This window comes from Strongylocentrotus purpuratus, unplaced genomic scaffold, assembly GCF_000002235.5.
Source record: "Strongylocentrotus purpuratus isolate Spur 01 unplaced genomic scaffold, Spur_5.0 spur5_scaffold_6, whole genome shotgun sequence".
Lineage (NCBI taxonomy): Eukaryota > Metazoa > Echinodermata > Echinoidea > Camarodonta > Strongylocentrotidae > Strongylocentrotus > Strongylocentrotus purpuratus.
The window spans coordinates 3878995-3902361 of record NW_022145612.1 but is presented as its reverse complement, the minus strand read 5'-3'; the positions used below and the strand labels follow the sequence as shown (position 1 = coordinate 3902361).

Sequence of the window (23367 nt, the reverse complement as noted above, 5' to 3'; positions counted from 1 at the left end):
ATAATTGCCATTTTAATTGCGATTCACTAAGTCCATTTATAAATTGACATAAGTTGATTAGAGAATACATGGATATGCACTTTCAGATTGGAGCTATATTACACACACGGTACAACGATCAATGAGACATCTAGTATTTTCAAGGGATGGTTATAAGCCCCTTTTGCCTTTACTTTATTCTCTCCTGTTGCAGAGTGATGTTTGTTGCGTGGTGTCTTTTTCCCGATGACACACACACACACACACACACACACACGCGCACGCGCGCACGCACAAAACACGCACACATAAAACACGCACACGCACAAACACACAAACTAAAACACACCCACACACTCACACACATTGCGTTACCTCAAAACAACAAGAGATATCTAATCGTCTTTTCAAAACTTTAAAGTATATTAAAGACTTAACAAACTTACACCAGAAGTGAATTTCAATTGGACGGAGACAAAACGAAAATGCTCATTTGCGCAAATCTGTATTGTTATGTTTCCTTTATAGCTTCGAATTTTGACCACATTAGTATTCTTTCATTTGGCGATAATCATAGATTTTTTCTCTGATAAAAATTGTCGATGTCTAATCAAATCAAAGTAATATCTGTATAAGACTAAATTATCATAATTATCATTATCAGTAACATTATTATTATCTTCATTATCATCTTCTTTTAAATATTATTATTATTATTATCACGAGGACGATCTGCATATTTTGTAATAATGTATTTCAAGAACGATGTGGTAGATTTTTAAAATGTAAAAATACCAGTTGTTTTCTTTCACTTGAAACATTTGAAGTTAATCATTATCTCTGCATTTAATTTATATGCCTACATGTTGTAACAAAAAACGCTTTTCACTCCTAGCTGAACCCCCATTCTCATACCACACACAGGTAATATAAAATTGCACCAATTACAACTGCATTTGAAACGGAGCTAAATGTCAACGGCTTCAATGTTGATATGCCAATATAATTATGGTAATTATACTTTTCAACTAGGCAGTGACCGTGAAAACTAATGATGTGTATCATCAGTGCTTAGCAGGGACACATTTGTAATCAATATAATTTTAACAAATAATTACCCTATTTCGGTGATTACGAGTAGATTAACACTAGAGGGAAAAACCTGTTTGAAGGTCAGGGTGACAAGGAGAACTCGCAGATAAAAACCGTACACAAAACAGCAATTTGTATGAGATTCTCCTTATGAATAAGGATGTGTTTATAGTTTGCAGTTTGTAGAACACATTTCCTTTTAATTAGGTCTTTTAATTTACAGAATTGTTTTTTTTTTCTTCTTCAAATAGTAACACAGAAGTTAATTGGACTTCTTATAGATAGACACATTAAGACATTTATGGCATTAGAGTTAAGTTGGACACATACCTAATTTTGAGATTTTCTGACATTAAAAAAAAAAGTATATCTGAATTAACCTTATTTCTGTTGCTGAATATTCAGGATTATTTGTTCAATTCAGAGAAAATATCGTTCACTGTCTTTAGCAGAATTCAAGTTTGCCTGAAAAAAGTGATCTTAAAAAGGCAATCTTGACTTCTGATAAAGACGAAAACAAAATACTCTCAGAAAAAAATTAATTAGTCTCGGTTCCCACAGAAATTTGATAATCGAATTTTATGACTGTCCATCACCAGATTTTTAAATGACACTAAATAATAATAAGAATGGGTGATGATATTAATACTTTAATGTCCATTGTCAGTTAAAATTGCCATATACACACACGGCCCACAACCACAATCATTTTTCATGACTTCCCATGACTTTTTAGAAGAATTGATTTTCCATGACTTTCCAGCTTTTCCCATGGCCTCGGAATTATGATCATTATTCAGCATTCTATTGTTTGTTGGTATTCATCAAAAACATTTCTCCATTCTTCCATGTCGACTTGCCACATCTCAAAATCCTCACGCCATTCTTTTTCATCTTCGGTTACACTCTCTGAAAAATAAAAAACAAAGTGACATGAGATGAGCAATCGTTGGTTGTAATAAATTACAGAAATGTGTAAAATGAAAAATGATTTCAGAAAAATATTATAATTATGAAATTTGATTCGATTTGTTTTATAATCTTTTAATATAAGCATATACATGATAAATATCGACTCAATAAACATAAAACAATGAAATGGATTTGTTTATCAAACGAGAATTTAACTTTTGAAGAAAAAAAAAGTGATCGTTATTGACTTAAATCAATACATTGAAACGGAAGGACATGTTATAACAAGTCTGGAACTGGAATCATTTTGCAAAATAAGTGAAATCATTAAACAAAATCGAATCGTCTGTTGCTGCTGTTGCAAAAAAAGGAATCTGTAAATAACCTTGAGTGATGGAATATTTATTAAAATTAGTCAAGGTATTACCACATTGTCTAATACATCTATTCCATGTTTCTATGAAATCATTCTCAAGAGAATTTTGTTTTATTCATTAAAACCATTGTCAGATAATGATCAGTCTATACCTATAGCAGTTCAGAGTTTTCTATTGGTCTAAGTGCGTTAGTTCTTCCTCCTCAAATTGGCAGCAATTATTTGTATTTTCCGCCCTCTCTTACTTTAATGTTAAAGTAGATATTCATTGGTTTTAAAACTAACTTTATTTTCATTATTGCAAAGTTGAAACCTTGATTCGACAAGGTTATCAAAATTCAATGCTTGGAAACATTCGAAGTGATGATTATTATAAATTACAAAACGCTTAAATACAGCCCCGGCATAGCACATGAAGAGCTCTCCGAACGCTGCTGAAATGTGTGAGATCACAGTATGGACATGATTTGCACAAGCAGACGATGTCCCATGACATCTCACACATTTCCAGTGCCTGTGTTTCATCTTCTCTTGAGTTCTTTCTCTTACTTCACTACCGTCAGGCTAAATGTCTAATCTATTGCCTCACTCTAAACCCCGCGCATGGTTTTATTTTGATGAAAAATGCAGCGATACAAAAATAAAGGAATCTGTCGCTTGTAAACAAAATAAGACGCCATTGTATATTCAGATGCACACACCGCGGTATGTTCGGCGTTTCAAGAGGGAACAAATGCCGCCCATAATATCATTCCGGGTGGTTTTCAATTTGAAAGTCAGGTTTCTTTGATTGTTAAATAACCCCTATACTGTGTATTTACAAGCAAAAGATTTTAGTTATCAGAATCGGGTCATATCCCCTTTTGAATGGTTTGACATGCCATTACATTTATATACGCTAAATTCATTATAATTTGACAAATAATAGCTTTGCACATAATTTATGTTCATTCTTTATGGGATGTGGTCCATATAGTGACGTCATTAAAACATCGTTATATTTCCGGCGTATTTCTCGTATATCCTATGGAGGTGGTTGTATTTGTATTTTTATAAATCACTCGATAATGTAGTTGAACTAAAACTTGTACGATGGCCATTTGCTAGCTTATCACTTTCTAGTGATACATTAGTTGACATGTTTGTAATTTTCTTTGAATTTCACCTTTAATGGAAACAGTTTGAAAGAGAACTACACAAAATCAACAAGAAATCGCCAATTTGTACACGAAACTTTCACTGTGTTGCCAACTTAGAGACTACAATGGTTATTTTCGATTGTATCGCTCTTATTCATGAACGGCACAATGTAGTTGAATGTACTGCAACTGAAATGGACTCAAATTTTCAAATGAATTTTGCACTTTGTAATTGAAAGCATTCTTGAGCAAAAGATCATTAAAAGGTGACACTAAACCGCTTCGGCTTAACGTAATCCTCATTGCTCTATCATTCGTGAGAAGTGAGATCTTACCGATAAACCGAATAAGATCTGGCACGTAGTAGTTCCAGAACGCACACTCATTTGCTCTGACTGCACGATCAGTGGTCAAACCCAAGGAGAGCTCTTTGTATTCAAGCTCAGGTATAGTGTATTTAGGCCAATAGTTGTCGCCTTCTGCAGCTGGTTCAGCGCTGGCGTTCATCTTGCCAGGGTGTCTAGTTGAAAGAAAAAAAATCAAGACAATTACTAAATGGATCCGATCTGTCGTATTTCTAATGTTTAATGATGACTTGAGTACTATTTCGTATCGTAAGACAAATTTATTTTGCTGTCAATATCCTACACTAATCGAATTCCTAACTTGAACATTGGACAAAATGCTATACCGAGGGTCGTCACACCCATTTGCTGTGAGTTATTCTACCTATATACAGTTACACAACATCGGCCTACCTTTATCCCTTTTTTTCCTACAGTTTTTTAACATAGGATTTCCCGGCGAAATTCGCGAGTTTGTCATTCGAATTCATTTACTTTGCATTTAAGTTAGCGCAGATCGGCTTTGCCATGCCAATTATCATTCAATTTTCTCGTCTTGGTATTCAATTTAGCATTTTGGTCGAAGGGTTTCATAGATCTGTCATTTAATTTAGAAACTGCTCAACTAGCATTCAAATTAATCGTCCCTTGTCGAAGCGTCATTTTTATCATTCAAATTAACACCTGTCATTCGTGTTCGAATTATATGTTTATTCAAGTTAGGAATGTTAGGGGGAAGAAATGCAACACACGTTTACAGTTTGAAAAAAAAATGCAATTAAATGCATTATTTGCCATTAGGGTCTTTTCTGTTATTCCATTTATTAATTTTGAGGACAAAGAAGAGGCGAAATCAAGGGATATGGCATTTCTGCACGGATAGTTCATATACCCCGAAAGGGGGGATACAAAAATACCTACCCCAGTCACAATATTGTACCCTTCCTCCATAATGTAATTGTGATAAATTTATGATGAAACACAAGACAAATAACCTCCTTACATGAAAATTTATAAAAATATTGGACCATCAAGTCCGTAGATGTAAGTCTTTTTTTTTCCTTCTTAACAATCAAACTTAAAGGATGGTGAATATAAGATAAATCTAAAAGTATATAAAGTGCATAAATGCAAGAAAATAAAACATGATGAAATACACATGGACAAAACAATCTTGAAAGAAAAAGAATGAGCTATAAAAACTATGTAATAAGCGAAAAATGTATATTGACCATCAATTTAAGTGCAGAAAGTGCTAATTTGAAAGCTACAAATGAATTTGAATGCTAAAAGTACACCTTCGCGATGTCAGAAATCGTGTTGCGCAAAATCAAATGACCAAATAGCGAAAGAAGCACATTATTCATTAATTTGAATGAAAAATACATAGATTCTAACGAAAACTTCATAGATTTGAAAACTAGAAAAAGGAATATAATCCCAAGATATGCCTGACAGCACTAAAACCGTCGAATTTGAACGCAAGACAAATTAATTTAAATGACAAACTCGCGAATTTGGCCGAAAAATCCTATATATATATATATAAACGATACTTTTATGATCACAGTTCAAATTATGACTTACGAATATTTCGCAAAATTGGTCCACATGGTCATGACTTTCACCGACAGTTCGATTTCGTCATCATGCAGAGCTCGACGATCGGCCATCCATTCGGGAATAAACGGCCACCCGAATACAAACTGGATATCCTCTGTATGGGTCGCCCCGAGCCAGCCTGGTCCAGAACCACCTGGTCCAGATTGGAAATATGACCTGTTGATTTACCAAAGTATTTTTATTTTTTAAGAGTATTCTTTGTAGATTGATGTCAGTGGCTGAGCCCCCCCCCCCATCCCCTACCCCGCGGATATACCAATAGACCAGTTCACGATTAGCACCTTACTGCTATGACCCCGAATATCCACAGATCTTCAAAACATGAAGAGGTCCCACTTTGTACATTTTGAAATAATCACTCCTACAGCGATGGAGGTGCTTTATAAATAGCCTTTGTTCCCCACTTTTCAAAGAATACTTCCACCTGTGTACAATGGAGTGCACTGAATGTGCATGAATGAATAATGTTACATAACTTTCATGAGCACGTATCCAGTATTTCGTCTCCATGTATTTCAAAATTTGTTCTGCAATGACCTTTATCTGCTCATGCTCAGACTGCAACCGTGAACTTGCTTATTCTGCCAAACCTTTTAAAACTCACTTACCAAACTAAATTCGCTTACAGTGAACCCCCCAAAAAAAAAATTAAAAAAAAAAAAAAAAAAAAAAAAAAATAAATAAATAAATAAAATTAAAAAAATGATAATAATAAAATTAAAATTAAAAATGAGGCGAATATGGGAAAACTGAGAACAAGCATAAGCACATTGAACTTAGTTTTTTCAAAGGATTTGAGTACATTAAAGTAGGGAAATCTTGAAGTTGAGACATTGTAGAGCAAGGGTCTTCAGCGCACAGCATGCAGAGGGGGATAACGGCGCCATACAAGAAGCCATCATCATTAACATCATCATCATCATCATCATAATCTCCTCATTATTATGAACATCGATTCTTTTATGATATGTTGTTAATAAATGATTTTCCCAAACTACTTTGTCTTTATATTTTGTTTAAATGACCATTATATAGCAAGCTTATGCTTACGTGCTGGGGGCATGCGTCATGAAATACTGGAAGACTGTGTCTCCTGATTGGGCATGGGCACGTATCAGGTGATCAGTTGGGCACGAGAATTGTTGATCACCAACAGCTTCGGTGAAGGCAGTAAGATAGTCCGCGCTCGTATTATCAGCCTGTGTCCAGTCTATATACTGCTGGTCAACGGATCTCATCACAATATCTTCAGTGTTACCAGTCAGAGCGTTTGGAAGTGCAGCAGTGTACATTGACTTTGGCATCGTTGGAACTTCATCACCCTGATATTCGCTGAACAAGTCTTTTGCTGCGATGTAGCCCTCGTCTTGGTTGTAACCTGCTAGGATTGCTGCTTTCTTGAAGGAACTTGAGGCGTAGAGGTTCGCCGGGGAATCCTTCAGAAATATACCGTCTACACGAATGTAGCTCTGAGTGTATACCTACAATGAAAACATTAATGAAGTTATGAAATCAATGATCATCGCCATAATGCTCCATTTAATAGATATTTCAAATCATCTCAGTCTGCGTCATCTACTCCAATGCCAAATTTTCCCGGCGACTTCAAATTTGTTCTTCGAGAGGAAAATCAACTTGACCTATTGATCTTTCTTTTTTAGGACTTGACATTGCATGTACCTAAAGTGATACTCGTTTATGACATCGGATTGTCTCATAATATTTCAGCCAGTCTTTAACGGCACTCCTATTTAATTTCCAAACTAGAATAAAAGGGTTCTGTATGCAAAATATATATCATAATGACTATCTTTGAAAATGTTTTTTTCTTTTCTTTTCTTTTCTTTTAAGGACTGTTTTATTTACATGAGTAATCTAAAAGTAATGTTAATGAGGTTCATGGTTAAACTTTATTGTGCATGTTTTTAGCGGAGGAAATTTGTGATATTTCAATGGTATAAAGATACAAAATAGGCATATTTATACAAAAGAAACAAATTTAACTCGCTCATTTCGACTCGAAAAATTCAGACATGTCATGAATCTAAAATTATATGTATGTGCACAAAGTTAAGTGCAAACAAACATTAGACAGTAAGCGTACGAAAGGGTGTTATTATGGAATCACCTGCCAGAAAGCATTCATAAGAGTCACAGCATCAACAGTCCGCAAACAATCTACCAGTTGAGTGGAGTCTGTAAAATCACATCCAACTTTAGCTCCAAGCGCAATTGCTTCCTCTCGGTCTGCTTCCGGTTCATGGCGAAGTGCCCATGGTGATAGAGATGTTCCACTCTAAGAAGTAAAGGAGAGAAAGAGAAAGAGAGAGAAGGAAAAAGAGAGTGAAAGAGAGAGAGGGAGAGAGAGAGAGAGAGAGATGGAAGGTGTGTACTTTCTGAGGAAGTTAAAAATCCTCAACAAGACCATAAGAGTCTTATATTGAACATATAATTTACATATTTTATTTGTCTTTGAGGAGTTATAGAATCTCATCAAAAAGAATGATGATGAAAATTGTCCCAAGTACTCTCACAAGTCCGGAAGAAAAGGACAAAACACCATTACATAAAATTCAAATGCTTTTCAAAACAGTTTCTTTAATGTCACAAAACAATATAACTAAATCCACCACTATTATGTTCTTCCGTCGTCCTGTGATCATTTGAAAAGCAGTTGCCTATGTTTTTAAAAATGCACTATATAATCAGCTATTTTTTGAGAGTTTATTTCGTTTATTTCTCTTGCAAAATGTCCCTATGTACACAGATACAATGAAAATCCAAAATTCATTTTATTGCATGATGTATGGTGCACATTCACGAGATAACTTTCATTTTGCGTATTATTACCATGGTTACCCTATTACCAAATGACGTAACTGGTGTGCATGTACTGGTTACATCCTGAGGTGGTGGTGGTGGGGGAGGGGCGGTCGTCTTCCTTGGTGAATGAAATGCATATTAACAATTCCAGCGATAATCGCAGGCATGTGGAAGCCGATTCTCTCATCATCTTTTTTTGTTCACATTCCCTTTCCCCATTTCATTTTCACCTTCTCTCTCTCTCTCTCTCTCTCTCTCTATCTATCTATATCTCTTCCTCCCTAGGCCTCCCTCGCTCGCATAGTTATGGTTCTTCATTCCATTTCTCCATTATCCCTCTTCTATACATTCTAAACATTCAATTTTCACATGAAACACCTAGTACATACAAAATAGTACCATCAATTTTTTCAAATACTCTAAATTGTTATGCGTTTCCGCATCATCGCTGACATTGAACTTCAAATTTACCAACGGAGCATATTCTAATGTATTATTTATATAGGCAATCCACACGAGGTATTGACATTGTTTAATAGGGTCTTTCTTAAAAGTGTGTCCGTAAGTTTCTCATAGTTGAATTTAATAACTGCTTATTCAATTCAATTTACTTCTAAACTCAAGCATCTCGACTCAAGCAATGTCTTTTACGTACGCAAAGCCAGAATAATGACTATTTGACAGGTTTGTCATCACATTTAAAGGTATACTATGTCAAAATTTGCAGCCAACATCAAATTCTTTAGAACTTTGTAGGAATTATGAACATGTCACGTATGTCCTATCTATACATTTAAACGTTAGCAGTGCATCCTAGCATTCAAATTATGCAAGGAAACCCGTTTTTACTTTCTAGACTTAACTGTCAGACATTGAGTGACTGACTGACTCCTTTTTTTTTTCTTTAGTAATAACATACATACACATAAGCTGTAAAGTACGGAAGCCCATTAGTGCCACCATACGAAATAAAATTTAAGAGGAATTATCTGGCGGCCGCCACATAATTATCTGGCGGCCGCCAAATAATTAAGTGGCGGCCTCCAGATAATTCCTCTTAAATTTTATTTCGTATGGTGGCACTAATGGGCTTCCGTAGTAAAGGGTACATGAGCGGCATTTGTCTACATCAATAACCAAATTATTGTATTGGCCAAAACTAAACTGATTGAATCAGACTATACTAAATGGATTGCAATCACTTAAGTCGATTTGACATTCTATTGGTCGTTATTTTCCCACTTGAAGACATTTTCAAGCCCTGTCGTTTTGATGGAAGTTCTAAATTATCTTTCAAATGCCGTTGGAATGTAACATTTTCATTGCTTTGGCCTGCAAATGGGATATAGTACCTTTAACATGTGAGCCTTTTATGTATTTTTAGCTCAATAACAAAAGCTCGAGATTAATTGAAATTGATATATTCCTTGATACGTTAGTATACATGACCAGTGATTGAGTTCCGTGTTATTCATGTTGCTAATCATTTTCTGCCCAATTGCGACTAAAATCGAGATTGATTATTGTTATAGAAGGCATTACACCAAATTACGGAAGGACTTACATCTGTTCAATACATTTACAACATACATTATACCCTCGTCTAGGGCTTACCTGTCTCTCCAAATATACACTTACATTTTGCCCTTTAGAAAGACCTTCAGAGCAAATTGTATTTTTTTGTGGTTTATTATATATAGGTCTAAAAGCCAAAATTTATTTTTTATTCATTTCATTTCATGTTCGCTTTCTCTCTCTCTCTCGGAGAGGAAAGAAATGAAAGTACACTGCAAGGTTAACTTTGATTAATTAATACTCGCATTCTGTTCATGGTCGACTCCTAACGTATTGCCCACACCATCGATTGAACAAAAGCTGTGAAACTAACTGAATCAATATATGAGCCAGAAAAAGAAGGAAAGAAAAAGAAACAGCGCCAGCTAATCATCATTGATGAAGAACCCGAAAAACAGCATTGCCAGACGGAAAAAATCTTTTTAGATGGACAGCCTAAAAAACCAAAACAACAAACACAACAACGAACCTGCATGATAGCTTGGTTGAACAGGTCTTTGCTTCCCTCTGAGAGAAGATGGAAACCGACACTTGCTGCTCCAGCACTCTCTCCAAACAAGGTCACTGTGCTGGGATCGCCTCCAAATGCTAGAGAGTAGGAAACCACATTTAAATGGTTTAATGTTTGTTATTAATACTTTCGATTGAAAATAATATTCCTTTTAAACTTGGGTGAATTATACACAGTCATTATGTGCTTTGCGGTATCAACATCGTTACACGCACTCATGCATATTTGTATCAATTAATACCGATTCCTCGCCTTCCCCATCATCCCAATCTCTGTCTCTCTCTCTCTCTCTCTCTCTCTCTTTCTCTCTCAGTTTTCTATACTCCCTTTTCACTGAATTTTTCTTTCTCAATGACTCACTTTTCCCTTCTCCCCTTCGGCCTCTACTGATAACCATTTTATTCCATTTGATTATATTGCCGCACGGAAGGTCTTTGTGTCTAGAAAATCCATTAATAGTTTGAGTGCCCCTGCTTTTCCCTATAACACATCCCCTCTTTCTCTTCTCTCTCTCTCTCTCTCTCTCTCTCTCTCTCTCTCTCTCTCTCTCTCTCTCTCTCACTATCTTACCTCCAATGTTGTCCTGTACCCACTGCAGAGCAAGCTGCTGATCCAGGAGTCCATAGTTACCCGTAGCAACATCATCTCCTGAATTAATATAGACCAAATAAACAGACATGACATCATTCAGACATGACGCACGGTTGAAACTACGTGTATTACATCAAGATCTGATTTAACAAAATATAAAACGCGCGCAAATCAATGTTAAAAAAAGGTCTAAAATGTGTAGTTAATTAGTCCAAAATTAGCATTTTGACAAATATTTAAAGTTTGACGCGCGCACGGCCGGACATATAGGCGTGACCGAAAGTCTACCCAATGACGTCAAGTTTATGCATATCAATTATCATTTAGAAATGACAATGTATGACGGAAATATAGTCAACATAATATGGTAAACCCTCACGATATAAAATCTATCATGTGATGTTGTCAATACCAATACTAAACCATAAAAACGAAACTTTGGCCATGTAAATTGTTAAGTGATATCAAGTAATGATTGTTATATTTTGCAAACAACTGCATCGTACGTTGATTGGTTGCGCACGGGTCATGGTATGAAATATGTAAATAAGGGCAATGACAATTTTTTTGTACAATCACCCACTGATAAAAGCATCGGCATACCATTGAATACAGAAGGGGTCAATCAAAACATCTCACAAATTCATCCACTTAAAAAGGCCAAATTTTTACACCAATAAATAAGACAAATTGGTAAGGTAGAAAAAAGAAGAAGACTTATAAAGATAGAGGGTTAAGATGCATGCACGGCAAGTGGCAATACAGGAAATACAGTAAACGTCACCCCATATGACCCACACGGACACAGGAAAAGAGAATCATTGATAAGAGTAAGTCCAGAAAACTTATGTTAAAAAGGAGGAATTTCTGGAATTGCTTTAGAAGGACAAAATCATTGTTGCCTTAAAACATTTTTTTTAATCAATGGTGAAATGAAAATCTTTCAATCAGTATTATTGACCTTTGAAAGAAAAAGCACTTAAAAGCAACTTTAGAAATTCAACGAAATAAATAATAAAATGTTTCGATGAAAATGATTTTTTTTATTATATAATGATTTGAAAAAAACAGTTGCGAAGAAGCCATGCCGGTGTCTTTTGGCTATACAGGAAACTTGGTGTGATGACTATAACAGCATTACATTTCCAGACTATATTTCGGTAACTAGAAACAGAAAAAAACTGGCGGGAAGGTTGATCATGCTACATAACAAAGACAATTACGTTTCAAGTTTTGAAAACACCAGCAGATCAGAAATACACAACTACCCCCGGACAACTATCCCCCGGACAACTATCCCCTGGACAACTACCCCCGGGCAACTATCCTAGGGGAAGTTGTCTGGGGGTAGTAGTCCAGGGGGTAGTTGTGCGGAGGTAGTTGTCCTAAAGGGTAGTTGTCCTAGGGTGTAGTAGCCGGGGGTAATTATCTGGGGATAGTTGTCCTAGTGGGTAGTTGTCCTAGGGGGTAATTGTCCTATGGGGTAGTTTACTGGGGTGGTTATCCGGGGGTGGATGTACAGGGGGTAGGTGTCCGGATACGCATTCCTGGCACTATTAACTTGACAAATAACAAAGAGGAAAGTGACTTCACCATTTTACTGATAATATTAATTATTTTGGTCAAATGCACTTCGCCATCTAATGTCAATGTCGATCCAACAATGCAATAAAAATCGTGTGGTCAACTAAAGTGACAGCAGAAAATGAAGCAGACTTTTCGCAATGTTAACACATGGTTTTACTGAAGGACTCAATTTGTGAAAACAAGAGATTGTTAAGATGTTCTACTTGATTTTATAATACTTGCACGGTATTTGAAATGAAGTAAACATATATAAATAGACAATAACTTTTTGAGTGCCCTCTCTAAATAATGCGTCAGGAAATCCATTTGATCATTACATAACTGCATTCAAATTGCTGAATTATTCATCTTTAATGGAATGGAGGTGAAATTGTTTAATGTAAATAAATGATAACCAGGAAGGTACTTTGACATTTGCCTAAAAAACGGTTTATTTGATCGCTGGTATAGAGGTAACTATATAGGCAAACTGCAAAAGATACGAAGTTCGAGTATAGCATGATCAGTACTACCAATATCGATAGATTATGCCATATAACATTTTAAATATATTTTAGCTTGATAACATTATACAATGGAGGTCATAAGTTATGTTAATGATTGAAATGAAAGTCTAGCTTACGTCTGTAGGCCCTATGATAAGGCGGAATGATAAGAACTTAAACAATGGAGACTTGACATAATTCAAATAAATAACGTCTAATTTTTCTATTGACAAAATATATTTTTCAATGATCGACTTTCAGGAAATGTAGACTTTCATTTTAAGTGATAAGTAAAACCGCCTTGTCGAGCTTAATAAAAATACAGGCAGTAGCAGCAATATCATAATTCATTCTAGTTTATAACTGGTTTATAATATCACTAAATATGAATAACCATGGCAAACAGGTTATGAGGTATACCTGCTCTTGTGTTTAAACAAAATCATGAGCGGTATCTGAACAGAAGTATATTATACATATCTAAATAGACAAGATATAATTGTTTGCCCTATCAAATAAAGTTAGGGGAATCCCTTTCCTTTTATCATTTATATAATATGTGGATGCATTCAAATTATTAGATTCAGATTTTTGTAGGTTTGAACAGACTGCGATATAGTCCGTCTCGTAGACTGTCGGTCACACGGGCTGTCGGTATATAGTGGACCTTTTGGAACAAAATTTCCCTATATTTTTCTGGTATGTTTCTTTGCCATATGGGCATCGTGGATTGTCACACTTCTGGGAGGAATTCACTGCCTACAGTGGATCAAATTATCAATTCATAATGATACAAACCTGTGTTAAAAACACCCCAGACCATGAGTCGGTAGTTGAGTGTGACTATGATCACATCCTGACCGACAGCTACCAGGGGTACACCATATCGACCATAGGAAGACCCTGTTCCCACGGAGAACCCTCCTCCATGGATCCATACCATCACAGCTGCATTGGTAGGCTGTGGAAAATCAGCAGCAAAAACATTTTTGTTGTTGTTGAAAAGGAATACATCTGACACCGAAATGACCTTTTCTTGGATGTGAAAACAAGAGAACGTTCTACCAAATCAAAGTATTGAAATAACATCCATAACTTCGAGTATCAGCAATACACTGTCTAGAGAAGACTCAAAATACGGTTACAAAATTATTCGAAAATTCACCAAGTATACAATGAATATACAATCTAATTAAGAAGAAGGACTCAAAATAAAAGGTGATGAGAGCGGGGAAGGTGTTCTATTTACTAAATCATTTTTTTGTTTTTTTGCTAAAAGATCAAATGCATATCGGAGAATAGTTAGTTAAAGGTTTTGAGTATGGCCCGAATTCGTTTTAAAGTCACTAGATCGAAAGAGAATGAATGTAAATTATCATCTACCTTAGACAAAAGAAATGCAAATTTGGGCTAAGAATGTTTATAAAATCAGAAAATCATAACCGAATATCTCAAATATTTTTTATGAGAAAACAAAAACAAAAAATCGGAGTATATTCATTGCTTACTCTTGGATGCTTGACGAAGATGTTAAGATGAAGACAATCTTCACTCCATGTATCTACTTCATTGCCGAGTTGAGCACAAGGTGATCTGAAGTAAGTGGCGTTCCATACGTCACTCCATGGTGCTTTGGGCGTGGCTTGAGCGAAGCGGGTGGGTGGGTTCTCCGCATAAGGGATACCCTGTTGTGTTAAAGGGCGAAACACATTTATGTTGGTGATGTTGTTGTTGCTGTTGTTGTTGTTCTGGTGACATCCAAAGCAAGATTATATTTAATTTCTACGACGACCCTTACTTCATTCATTATGTGCAATGTATTTTGTGGAACGCGTATATTCTACTACTACTATATTATAACTATATACTTACTAATAATATTATAACTACTACTACTACTACTACTACTACTACTACTACTACTACTACTACCATACTACTATTACTACTGCTAGTTTAACTACCACTTTCTACTCTAATTATGTTGTTATTTCAACAACGATTTTACACACGTCATTCAGAAGTGACTTATTGTTGAATACCGAAATTTTGTGAAATGATTAATGATAATATAAAAATCAATCGCAGAGTCATTTTGCACATGTTGGAATCGGAAAACGGAGTACAATCACCCCAATAGAACAAGGAAATACTTTGTATCCTTATCCAGCAGTAATATCAACTAATAACAGCATGCTATAAAATGTATGTGCACAAAGTGTTCCACTTATTAATTACAAAAACAGAATCCTGTATAATACCGTGTATTTACCAGAAATGCATCTATCTCTGTTGAAACACCAATGAAATTATCCTCTTCAAAATTGACTATTTTCCCCTCGACTTTACCCAGGTTAGGAATGGTGATCTCTCTTTGAGCACTAACGATACATAGCATCAAAAGAACACTAATAATGATCCTCCCATCGGGAACATATGGCAAACCAACAAAATACGCCATTTTGCAACAGATTTTACACAGAGGCCATGAGGTTTAATAAATCTATTGGCTGACTAGGTTGATTTTATGGGTATGCATTTTGGTGATTACAACCGTCAATTTCTCGACTTTATACCCCTCTTATAAAAAAAAAGATACATGTTTTTGACTCGTGGATTAGAGATATGCACTAATGCACTCGCAAACATGTATTGTATAAAAGTCTAATCTGATAAACTAACTTACCAGGCTTACAGTTGATCAAACTCGTTATCTATTTTTATGTCTTTCTGTAAACAATCATTTAACATTTGAGGTTGCACGATGTTTTGTTTGTTTTATGTGTTTTCCTTGGTCCACCTCCTACCCTTGTGTGTGCGAGGGCGTGTAGGTCGGTGTGGGGATGGGGTACTTTTGTTCTTTACTTCGTTTTAATACCCTAAAATTGTTTTACTTTAATACATAATTTTGGTACAGTCAGGGCCAGGCGCGCCGGAAGCAGTTTGGGATGGGGGGGGGGGGGGGGGCAAACGGCAGGGGTTCAAGGGGCTGAGCCCCCGAAAGCTCAGCGTTTTAAGGCATTAAATTACGGTCAGATGAGCATATTTATATACCTTATTTGTGACACTGTTAGGTCACTAATTGGCGGAGAGTCCAGGGGACAGAGCCCCCGGAAGCTCAGGGGTTTTAGGTATTAATTACGGTTAGATGAGTATCCAGGGGCCCTATTTAAGGCAATTGATGTGATCCGGAATCTAAGGAGTTTCAGATATCTAATTACGGTCAAATGAGCATTCAGGGGCCGCCTTAGGGCCCTTGGTGGGGGTCCAGGGGGCAGAACCCCCGGAAGCTCAGGGGTTTTAGGTATTTAATTACGGTCAGATGAGCATCCAGGGGCCCTATTTAAGGCAATTGATGTGGTGCGGAAGCTAAGGAGTTTCAGGTATCTAATTACGGTCAAATGAGCATTTAGGGGCGGCCTTAGGGCCCTTGGTGGGGGTCCAGGGGCAGAACCCCCGGAAGCTCAGGGGTTTTAGGTATTTAACTACGGTCAGATGAGCATCCAGGGGCCCTATTTAAGGCAATTGATGTGGTGCGGAAGCTAAGGAGTTTCAGGTAACTAATTACGGTCAAATAAGCATTCAGGGGCCCGCCTTAGGGCCCTTGGTGGGGTCCAGGGGGCAAAGCCCCCAGAAGCTCAGGGGTTTTAGGTATTTAATTACAGTCAGATGAGCGTCCAGGGGCCCGTCTTAGGGCACTTGGTTGGGTCCAGGGGGCAGAGTCCCCGGAAGCTCGGTTTTTTTTAGGTATTTAATTACGGTCATGTGGGCATCCAGGGGACCGTCTTAGGGCTCTTGGTGGAGTCCGGGGGCAGAGCCCCCGTAAGCTCTGGGGTTTTAGGCATTTTATTACGGTCAGGTGTGCATATTTTGATACCTCTTTTGTGACATTGGCAGGTCTCTAATTTTTGTCTCTCTCTCTCTTTCTTTCTTTTTCTCTGTAACATACTTTTTCAAAAAGTGAGGGGGGCTCGAGCCCCCTAGCCCAGCCGTTTCTTCAGGCCCTGACCTAAATGCTTCTGAATAAGCATATTTTTCGCCCGACTGTAAATTAGGGAATTTCTAATTTTCCAACAAACTCATAAAAAGGTGTATGACTAAAAAAAATTGAGAAAAAATACAAGGAAATCATGTAATTTCAGCAATATTTGTAAATCAGTGGTATCGAATAAGAAATACCCCCCCCCCCCCCATCAGTAAGCCAGTGTTAATTATGTCTCATGTCTCATGTCTTCTCACCCCTATAACAAAAAAACACACACGCTTTCCCATCCTCTCATAATATTTCCACGATATGCGCGTATCGCTATAATAAAAAAAACCTCTATTGATAAATATAGGTGGCATGCGGAATGTTTAGAAAATTGAATTCCTGTTAACTTTCCTTTTCTTTGAATGGAATTTTATATGTGATTTAATTCCGGTTTTTATTATTGTTATGTTCTTTTGGGTTTAAAATACAAACCATCTTTATACAGTAGGTTTGCGGTTGCACCATGTGTGAGAGAGGGACGACGGATAGTCAACCTGTTCGAAACGTCGAGCCACTCATCCTCTCCAAGCGCTATAGTTCTCCTGAGAACTATATGCTAAGAAAGATAACAAACAGTCCTTTTCAGGACTACACTCCTCCAAGAAAGATTACCGAGTCAGAGTCCTTTTCAGGACTCGTCAAACCTCTCGTGCAACCGCAAACCTACTGTATATCTACATCACCATGCAAGCCGACACTTACAAGCAGCATCTAAACCGTCTTTACTCCTTTACAGCATTTCTTTCTTTTTTTTTGGAGGGGGGGGGGGCGTTTTTTGGGGGCAAAAATGCGTTTTGCCCCCCCCCCCCCCCCGACTTTTTTGTTTGGGGGCAAGTGCCCCCTGCCCCCCCCCCCCCCCCCACTTCCAAGGCCTATGGTCAGGGCAACATAATTATGAGTCATGAAGACGACAAGCTTTAAGTTTCGCAAAAAGTATAATTGTCAAAATCCTCTCGTACCAAGTTAGAGCTGAACATTGAATGTGGGTCAAATGATCTTACGCATTGTTATTTCAGTCCAAAAACAATTGCTGACATAATTATTCGCATTGATTTTGTGAAATTCACGATATTTTCTTTTTTATGATCTGATGGTGACACAATCTTGCTTTCACTCACATCCCTTGTTTAAGATAAGCCTTGCAAATTATTAAAAATGGAAAAAGTTAATTTGGGATTCATTTACAGTTTTTTTTTAACGACAGTCCAATGCCAATATCTTTGGTAGTTATCAACATGTGTTCTTCTTTGCATTGACTAAAATTTTAAAGTTAGTAAATCTCTGAGTTTTCTTCAGCTGCGCGTGACAAATACCTTATGTGTTAGAGATCTTAGATATCATGAAACAAGAAGCTGGAAAACTGTTTAGAATAATGAAAGATTATCGTGTACAATGAATAGTGAAACAATGTCATGTGAAAGCCTAGATGCACTGGATCCATTTAAATAATGAGACACTGAAACATGAAGCAGAATTTTACTTCTAAAATGATTTAAGACCAAAGTAATAGGATATCATTTACCACGGAATATATTTCAAGTTCATATTTTTTCTGACTTTTTTGTTAGGACCTACCAAAGTTGGGTATATTTTTCTTATACGCACTGTATAGGAAATACAAGAAACCATTAAAAGCGCACAGGATCATTATATGGAAGAAGTGTCAGCGTGCCCCCTTTCGGAGAATAATTGCATCATAAAGACCCCGACAGTGGCGGATCCAGGGGGGGGGCCCGGGGGCCCGGGCCCCCTCCCTTGAAAAAAAATAATGTAAAATCACGTGATTTTTACCTTTTTTGGGGGTTGGGCCCCCCCCCCTGGCGCTCAAGGGGGGGGGTGCAAATTGAATTTTTTTGAGGATCAAAAAAAAAAAATGTGCTCACTACCCCCCCCCCCCCCCCCCCCCCCCCCCCCCCCCCCCCCCCCCCCCCACTGAGCGAATTTTTGGCCGGCGCGTTTTTCAAATTTTCGGGAGCAAAAAAAAAAAAAAAAAAAAAAAAAAAAGTGCTCTGTACCCCCCCCCCCCCCCCCCCCCCCCCCCCCCCCCCCGCTGAGCGACTTTTCGGCCGGCGCGATTTTCAAATTTTCGGGAGCAAAAAAAAAAAAGTTGGGCCCCCTCCCCTAAGAAATCCTGGATCCGCGCCTGGACCCCGACACAAACTACAAAGGACATATCAATATCATCGTGCATTACGGTAAATAATTGAGAGACTCAAAGCCGAATTTCTTTCTCTGCATCCATTACAATTACCGTGGTACCATTTTCTAGGTCAATATCTTGACAAAGACGCTAAATGCTGTCGAGAGTGAAATCAAATATACCCTAAATGATATCTCAAATACACTATCATATTGCCCTTCATTACTTTATTTTTGACACAAAAACCGATTGAGTGGATTACAAGGCAACTACATCTTAAAAAACTCTTCAGTGTAAAATAGAATTATGTTGGATTTGTTTCAAATGAATACGTGCCTTCACGGTTGTTTCATCGCAAAGCATGCCGGGACATAATTCTAGTCCATTTTCACCTTCGCCGTGATCAGCTGTCCTGTTGCAAACAACGGGATTCGTATCGAATCAACATCATAATCTTGTACATAGTCCGCTATTCTGCAGTGATTTTCTTCCAATCCAGTATCATTTGTACGGTAAGAAAACCAAAGTTTGTGGTTATTCATTTTTATGACTAATAAAGCTGATAATACGACGTAATGAGAGTGGGCCGAGATCCAACTTTAGTAAATGTAGGCCTAGATCTAGTCCCGTATGTTCAAATGTGTGTGCATTTTAAGTAGACTGATTGTCTTTTAAGCTGCTTAAGTACACTCGTCTCGTGTTTTAGGTAGAAATGTACAGTAATATGAGATTTATGTCTCATGAAATATGAATAGACTTTCTAGATCCTATAATTGATAATGGAATAGGGTCTACTAGAATGGCCGACAGTTAGGCCTAGAAAGTGATTGCAATTAGAAATTATAAATGTAAGAAAGTAAAAGAGGCCATGAAAACGATAGATTTTTTCGATCTGGATCTGAATATAATAGTCTGATATCAATGAGCTCTACTTGAGGATCTACATGACGGGGGCGTACGGAGGATTTTTTCGAGGGGGGGGGGGGGGCCGGGGGGTAAAATTTGAAAATCACGCAGTCAATTTCACAACGACTCGGCCAGCCGGTGAATAAGCCGGGGGTGGTAAAGAGCACCTTTTTTTTTCCTTCTTTTTTTCCCCGAAAATATGAAATTTGGGAGACCGATATTTTGTTCAGTTGGTGGGGGGTAAGGTCACCTTTTTTGGGTCACCCTTTAGCACAAAAAATGTTTAATTTATTTTTGTTATTAAAAAAGTGAGGGGGGGGGGGTTTCCTCAAAAACACACACACACATAGTCTAAACAAAATTGGAGGAGGGGGGGGGGGGGGTTCAACCCCCGAAACTCCCTCCCCCCTGCATACACGTCTGCTACATGATCTAGTGTTGAAGAAGTGATGAGGGTTCTTTGGTCACAAACTTAAATTTGATTTTCTTTTCCCTTTTATTTATCAGTTGCAGCATCATCCAACACTATGACCCATGAATCAGAAGATAACGTAGATGCTACGAGAGAGCTCATTTCACAATGGACAACAGAAGTGTTACGTGACTTTCTACAAGGAGGGGACTCAAGCTTGGAAATCGAGTACCGGTAGTCATTATTTTATGGGTGTTCTCTGCCTTGACTCTGGGGGTACTGTTCAGCCATCCGAGGTAGAGATAAACTGGACGATGGATGGAGAGGGGGCGGGGGGGGGGGGGGGGGGAGAAAGGCATGCAGACTGCAGAGCTGGTCGTCTACTATGTATAGAGACATTTGTGTGTACCTAGTAGATAAGGACCCTCCATCACTAGAGGGAAGAATGAGAGACTACAAAGAGGGAAAGGCATTTAGTTATTTTGCCAGTTTCTGGTTAGGGAGATATTTTTTTCATCTCGTGGGAGAAAGCTGTCTGTAATTCAAAATCATTTGATACTTGAATAAATTTAGTTCATTTTCTAGACTGTTTCATGTCAAACCGTTGATTCTACTTTCTTGTGAGTATAGTCAGAGAGATAGAGAAGTAACACGAGTAAAGAATGAAAAAGAAGCTAATATTTGAACGAGGAGGAGAAAATGGAGATTACGTTGTTGCCCATAGAGTTGGAATAATTGTTCTTACCACTTTTTATTAAATGATTGTGACCATTTGGTTTATTGTTTGTACATAAAGGTCATATGTTATAAGAACTGTATTGATCAATCTAAAGAGTCTTATAGATTGATTAATACAGTTTTGAGATGATGATGATGATTGTGATGATGAACGAGAAGGAGAAGAGGAGGAACATATCATGAGTTGATGGAGAAAAGATTGATAGAGGGGTTATCATTACAGAGAGAGAGAAAGAGAGATGGACTAACATGAGGAAGGGAGAGCAAGAATGGAGGCTATGACATAGGGGAAGAGATAGAAATCAAAATTATATTTATACTAACATTTACTAAATTAGAATAGTAAATTAGAAGATAAAGCTAAAGGAAAGAATGCAAACTAAAATTAAGCAAAGACCATCACAATATCGTTTACATTAAAATATAAATTAAGTAAAGGTACATGGAAACGTGTACATTTGTAAAATTTAATCTCTTGTTCTCTTAGATCTTCCTCTTCACACCTAATTCTTGCTCTCCCTCTCTATCTCTCCCTCCCCTCTCTGTCTCTTTCTCTCTTCTCTCTCCTTATTATCACTCTTTCTCTTTCATTAAGCGTCGACATCTCTCTCGATGCCTCTCTCTGTTTCTATGATTTTTCTCTCGTTAAATATTTAAAACATCAGGTCTGTCTGACCTTCCTCTCTTGAATAAATCATGAATAACTTCAACTCGGCGTCCTACATACAGTAATGATTGCTTAGTACTCGTCTACAACCTTCTCTGTGTTGTTTTATTTTATTGATAAAATAAATATAACCATGAGATGAATACAAGTTAGATCAATATCAACAGGTTTAATGCAATGCATATAAGTTGACATCTTATGAAGAAGTAGTACCACCCCCGCCCCCCCCCCCCCCCCCTCCAGGAACGGGAACGGAGGTACCGCATGCGTGTTCCCAAAATCTCTGGCTCGTAACAAAGAAAAAGATCTGCCCGTATTGACTTTACACACTGGCTTTTGCTGAGAAGGGGGGGGGGGGGGTACAACCTTTAATGCAAACACATTTAAAGGGATCGGGTAACTTACTCTCAGATTCTGAAACAAAATCCTAGATTTAGCTCATGCTGCAATGATAAATTTAGGTCAGTCAGGAACTCAATGACTTTTACAATCCGATCGCCTGTCTGATTATCAAGATATTTACGATTGGAAATCGAAACCAAATTTTGTGTTTGCCAAACGGTTTTCATAACACTACAGTTTATTGGGGAAAACGAGTATGGTAAAAGGGGTCAAACAAAGATTTTTACTTTTTAGAGGCACTTCTTGATCATTTTGAAGCACAATTTTGTTAGGGCTTCAGTATTAATACACCATATCACAGACACTGGTAGCACGTAGGGCCATACGTCCATCTCGGTTTAAACATTGTTATACATTGTTAAACAATGCATTTTACAATACCTTTACAACATACACCATACACCATTTGCTGTCACATGGTTTGGAAATCACATTACAGATAATAATTCTACAACTGTGAGGTTTCACCTGTCGTCATTTGATACCCGAAGGAACACTTTTTTAGGGGCTAAATCTAATTTTTTCACAAGGCAAAATAACTATATGCCTTCCCCTCTTTGTAGTCTCTCATTATTTTTCCCTCTAGTGATGGAGGGTCCTTATCCAGTAGGTACATACAAACATAGTAGGCCAGTTCTGCATGCCTACCCCCACCCCCCCCCCCCCAATCCATCCATTGTCCAGTTCCTCACAGTGTCTACCTCGGATGGCTGAACAGCTACCGCGTCAAGGCAGAGAACACCCATAAAATAATGACTACCGGTACTCGATTTCCAAGCTTGAGTCCCCTCCTTGTAGAAAGTCACGTAACACTTCTGTTGTCCATTGTGAAATGAGCTCTCTCGTAACATCTACATGCACGTTATCTTCTGTTTCATCGGCCGTGTTCGATGATGCTGCAACTGATAAATATAAGGGAAAAGACAATCATATTAAGTTCGTGACCACAAGAATGATTGTAACAAAAGAATCCTTATCACTTCTTCAACACGTAGATGCTCAAGTTGAGCTCATCGATATCAGAATTTATAT

The 23367-nt window shown here is 37.5% G+C and overlaps 1 protein-coding gene and 1 long non-coding RNA gene across 2 annotated transcripts; one reads left to right on the top strand and one right to left on the bottom strand.

The window, feature by feature from the left end:
- Positions 1–1210: 1210 nt before the first annotated feature.
- Positions 1211–15534, bottom strand: LOC580506 (cholinesterase 1-like). The gene is made up of 10 exons (XM_780559.3): positions 15310–15534; positions 14546–14722; positions 13836–13998; positions 10945–11022; positions 10333–10451; positions 7594–7761; positions 6516–6946; positions 5430–5621; positions 3834–4018; positions 1211–1980 (listed from the first exon to the last, which is right to left on the bottom strand). The coding sequence occupies exons 1-10, from the start codon at positions 15496–15498 to the stop codon at positions 1868–1870; spliced, it is 1815 nt and encodes a 604-aa protein (XP_785652.2). The 5' UTR covers positions 15499–15534; the 3' UTR covers positions 1211–1867.
- A 4150-nt stretch (positions 15535–19684) lies between these two features.
- Positions 19685–21188, top strand: LOC115929970. Its single transcript, XR_004066773.1, has 2 exons — positions 19685–19722; positions 20624–21188. It is a non-coding gene; the product is annotated as an uncharacterized LOC115929970 (long non-coding RNA).
- Positions 21189–23367: the final 2179 nt, after the last annotated feature.

What these genes read in the sequence shown, in the direction of transcription:
- LOC580506 (XM_780559.3), bottom strand. Translation starts at nt 15,498, where the DNA reads ATGGCGTATTTTGTTGGTTTGCCATATGTTCCCGATGGGAGGATCATT. An exon ending in CTGGGGTGTTTTTAACACAG is followed by an intron (nt 11,023 to 13,835) that starts GTTTGTATCATT and finishes ATATTAATTCAG; the next exon opens with GAGATGATGTTGCTACGGGT. An exon ending in ATGACGCATGCCCCCAGCAC is followed by an intron (nt 5,622 to 6,515) that starts GTAAGCATAAGC and finishes GTAAATCAACAG; the next exon opens with GTCATATTTCCAATCTGGAC.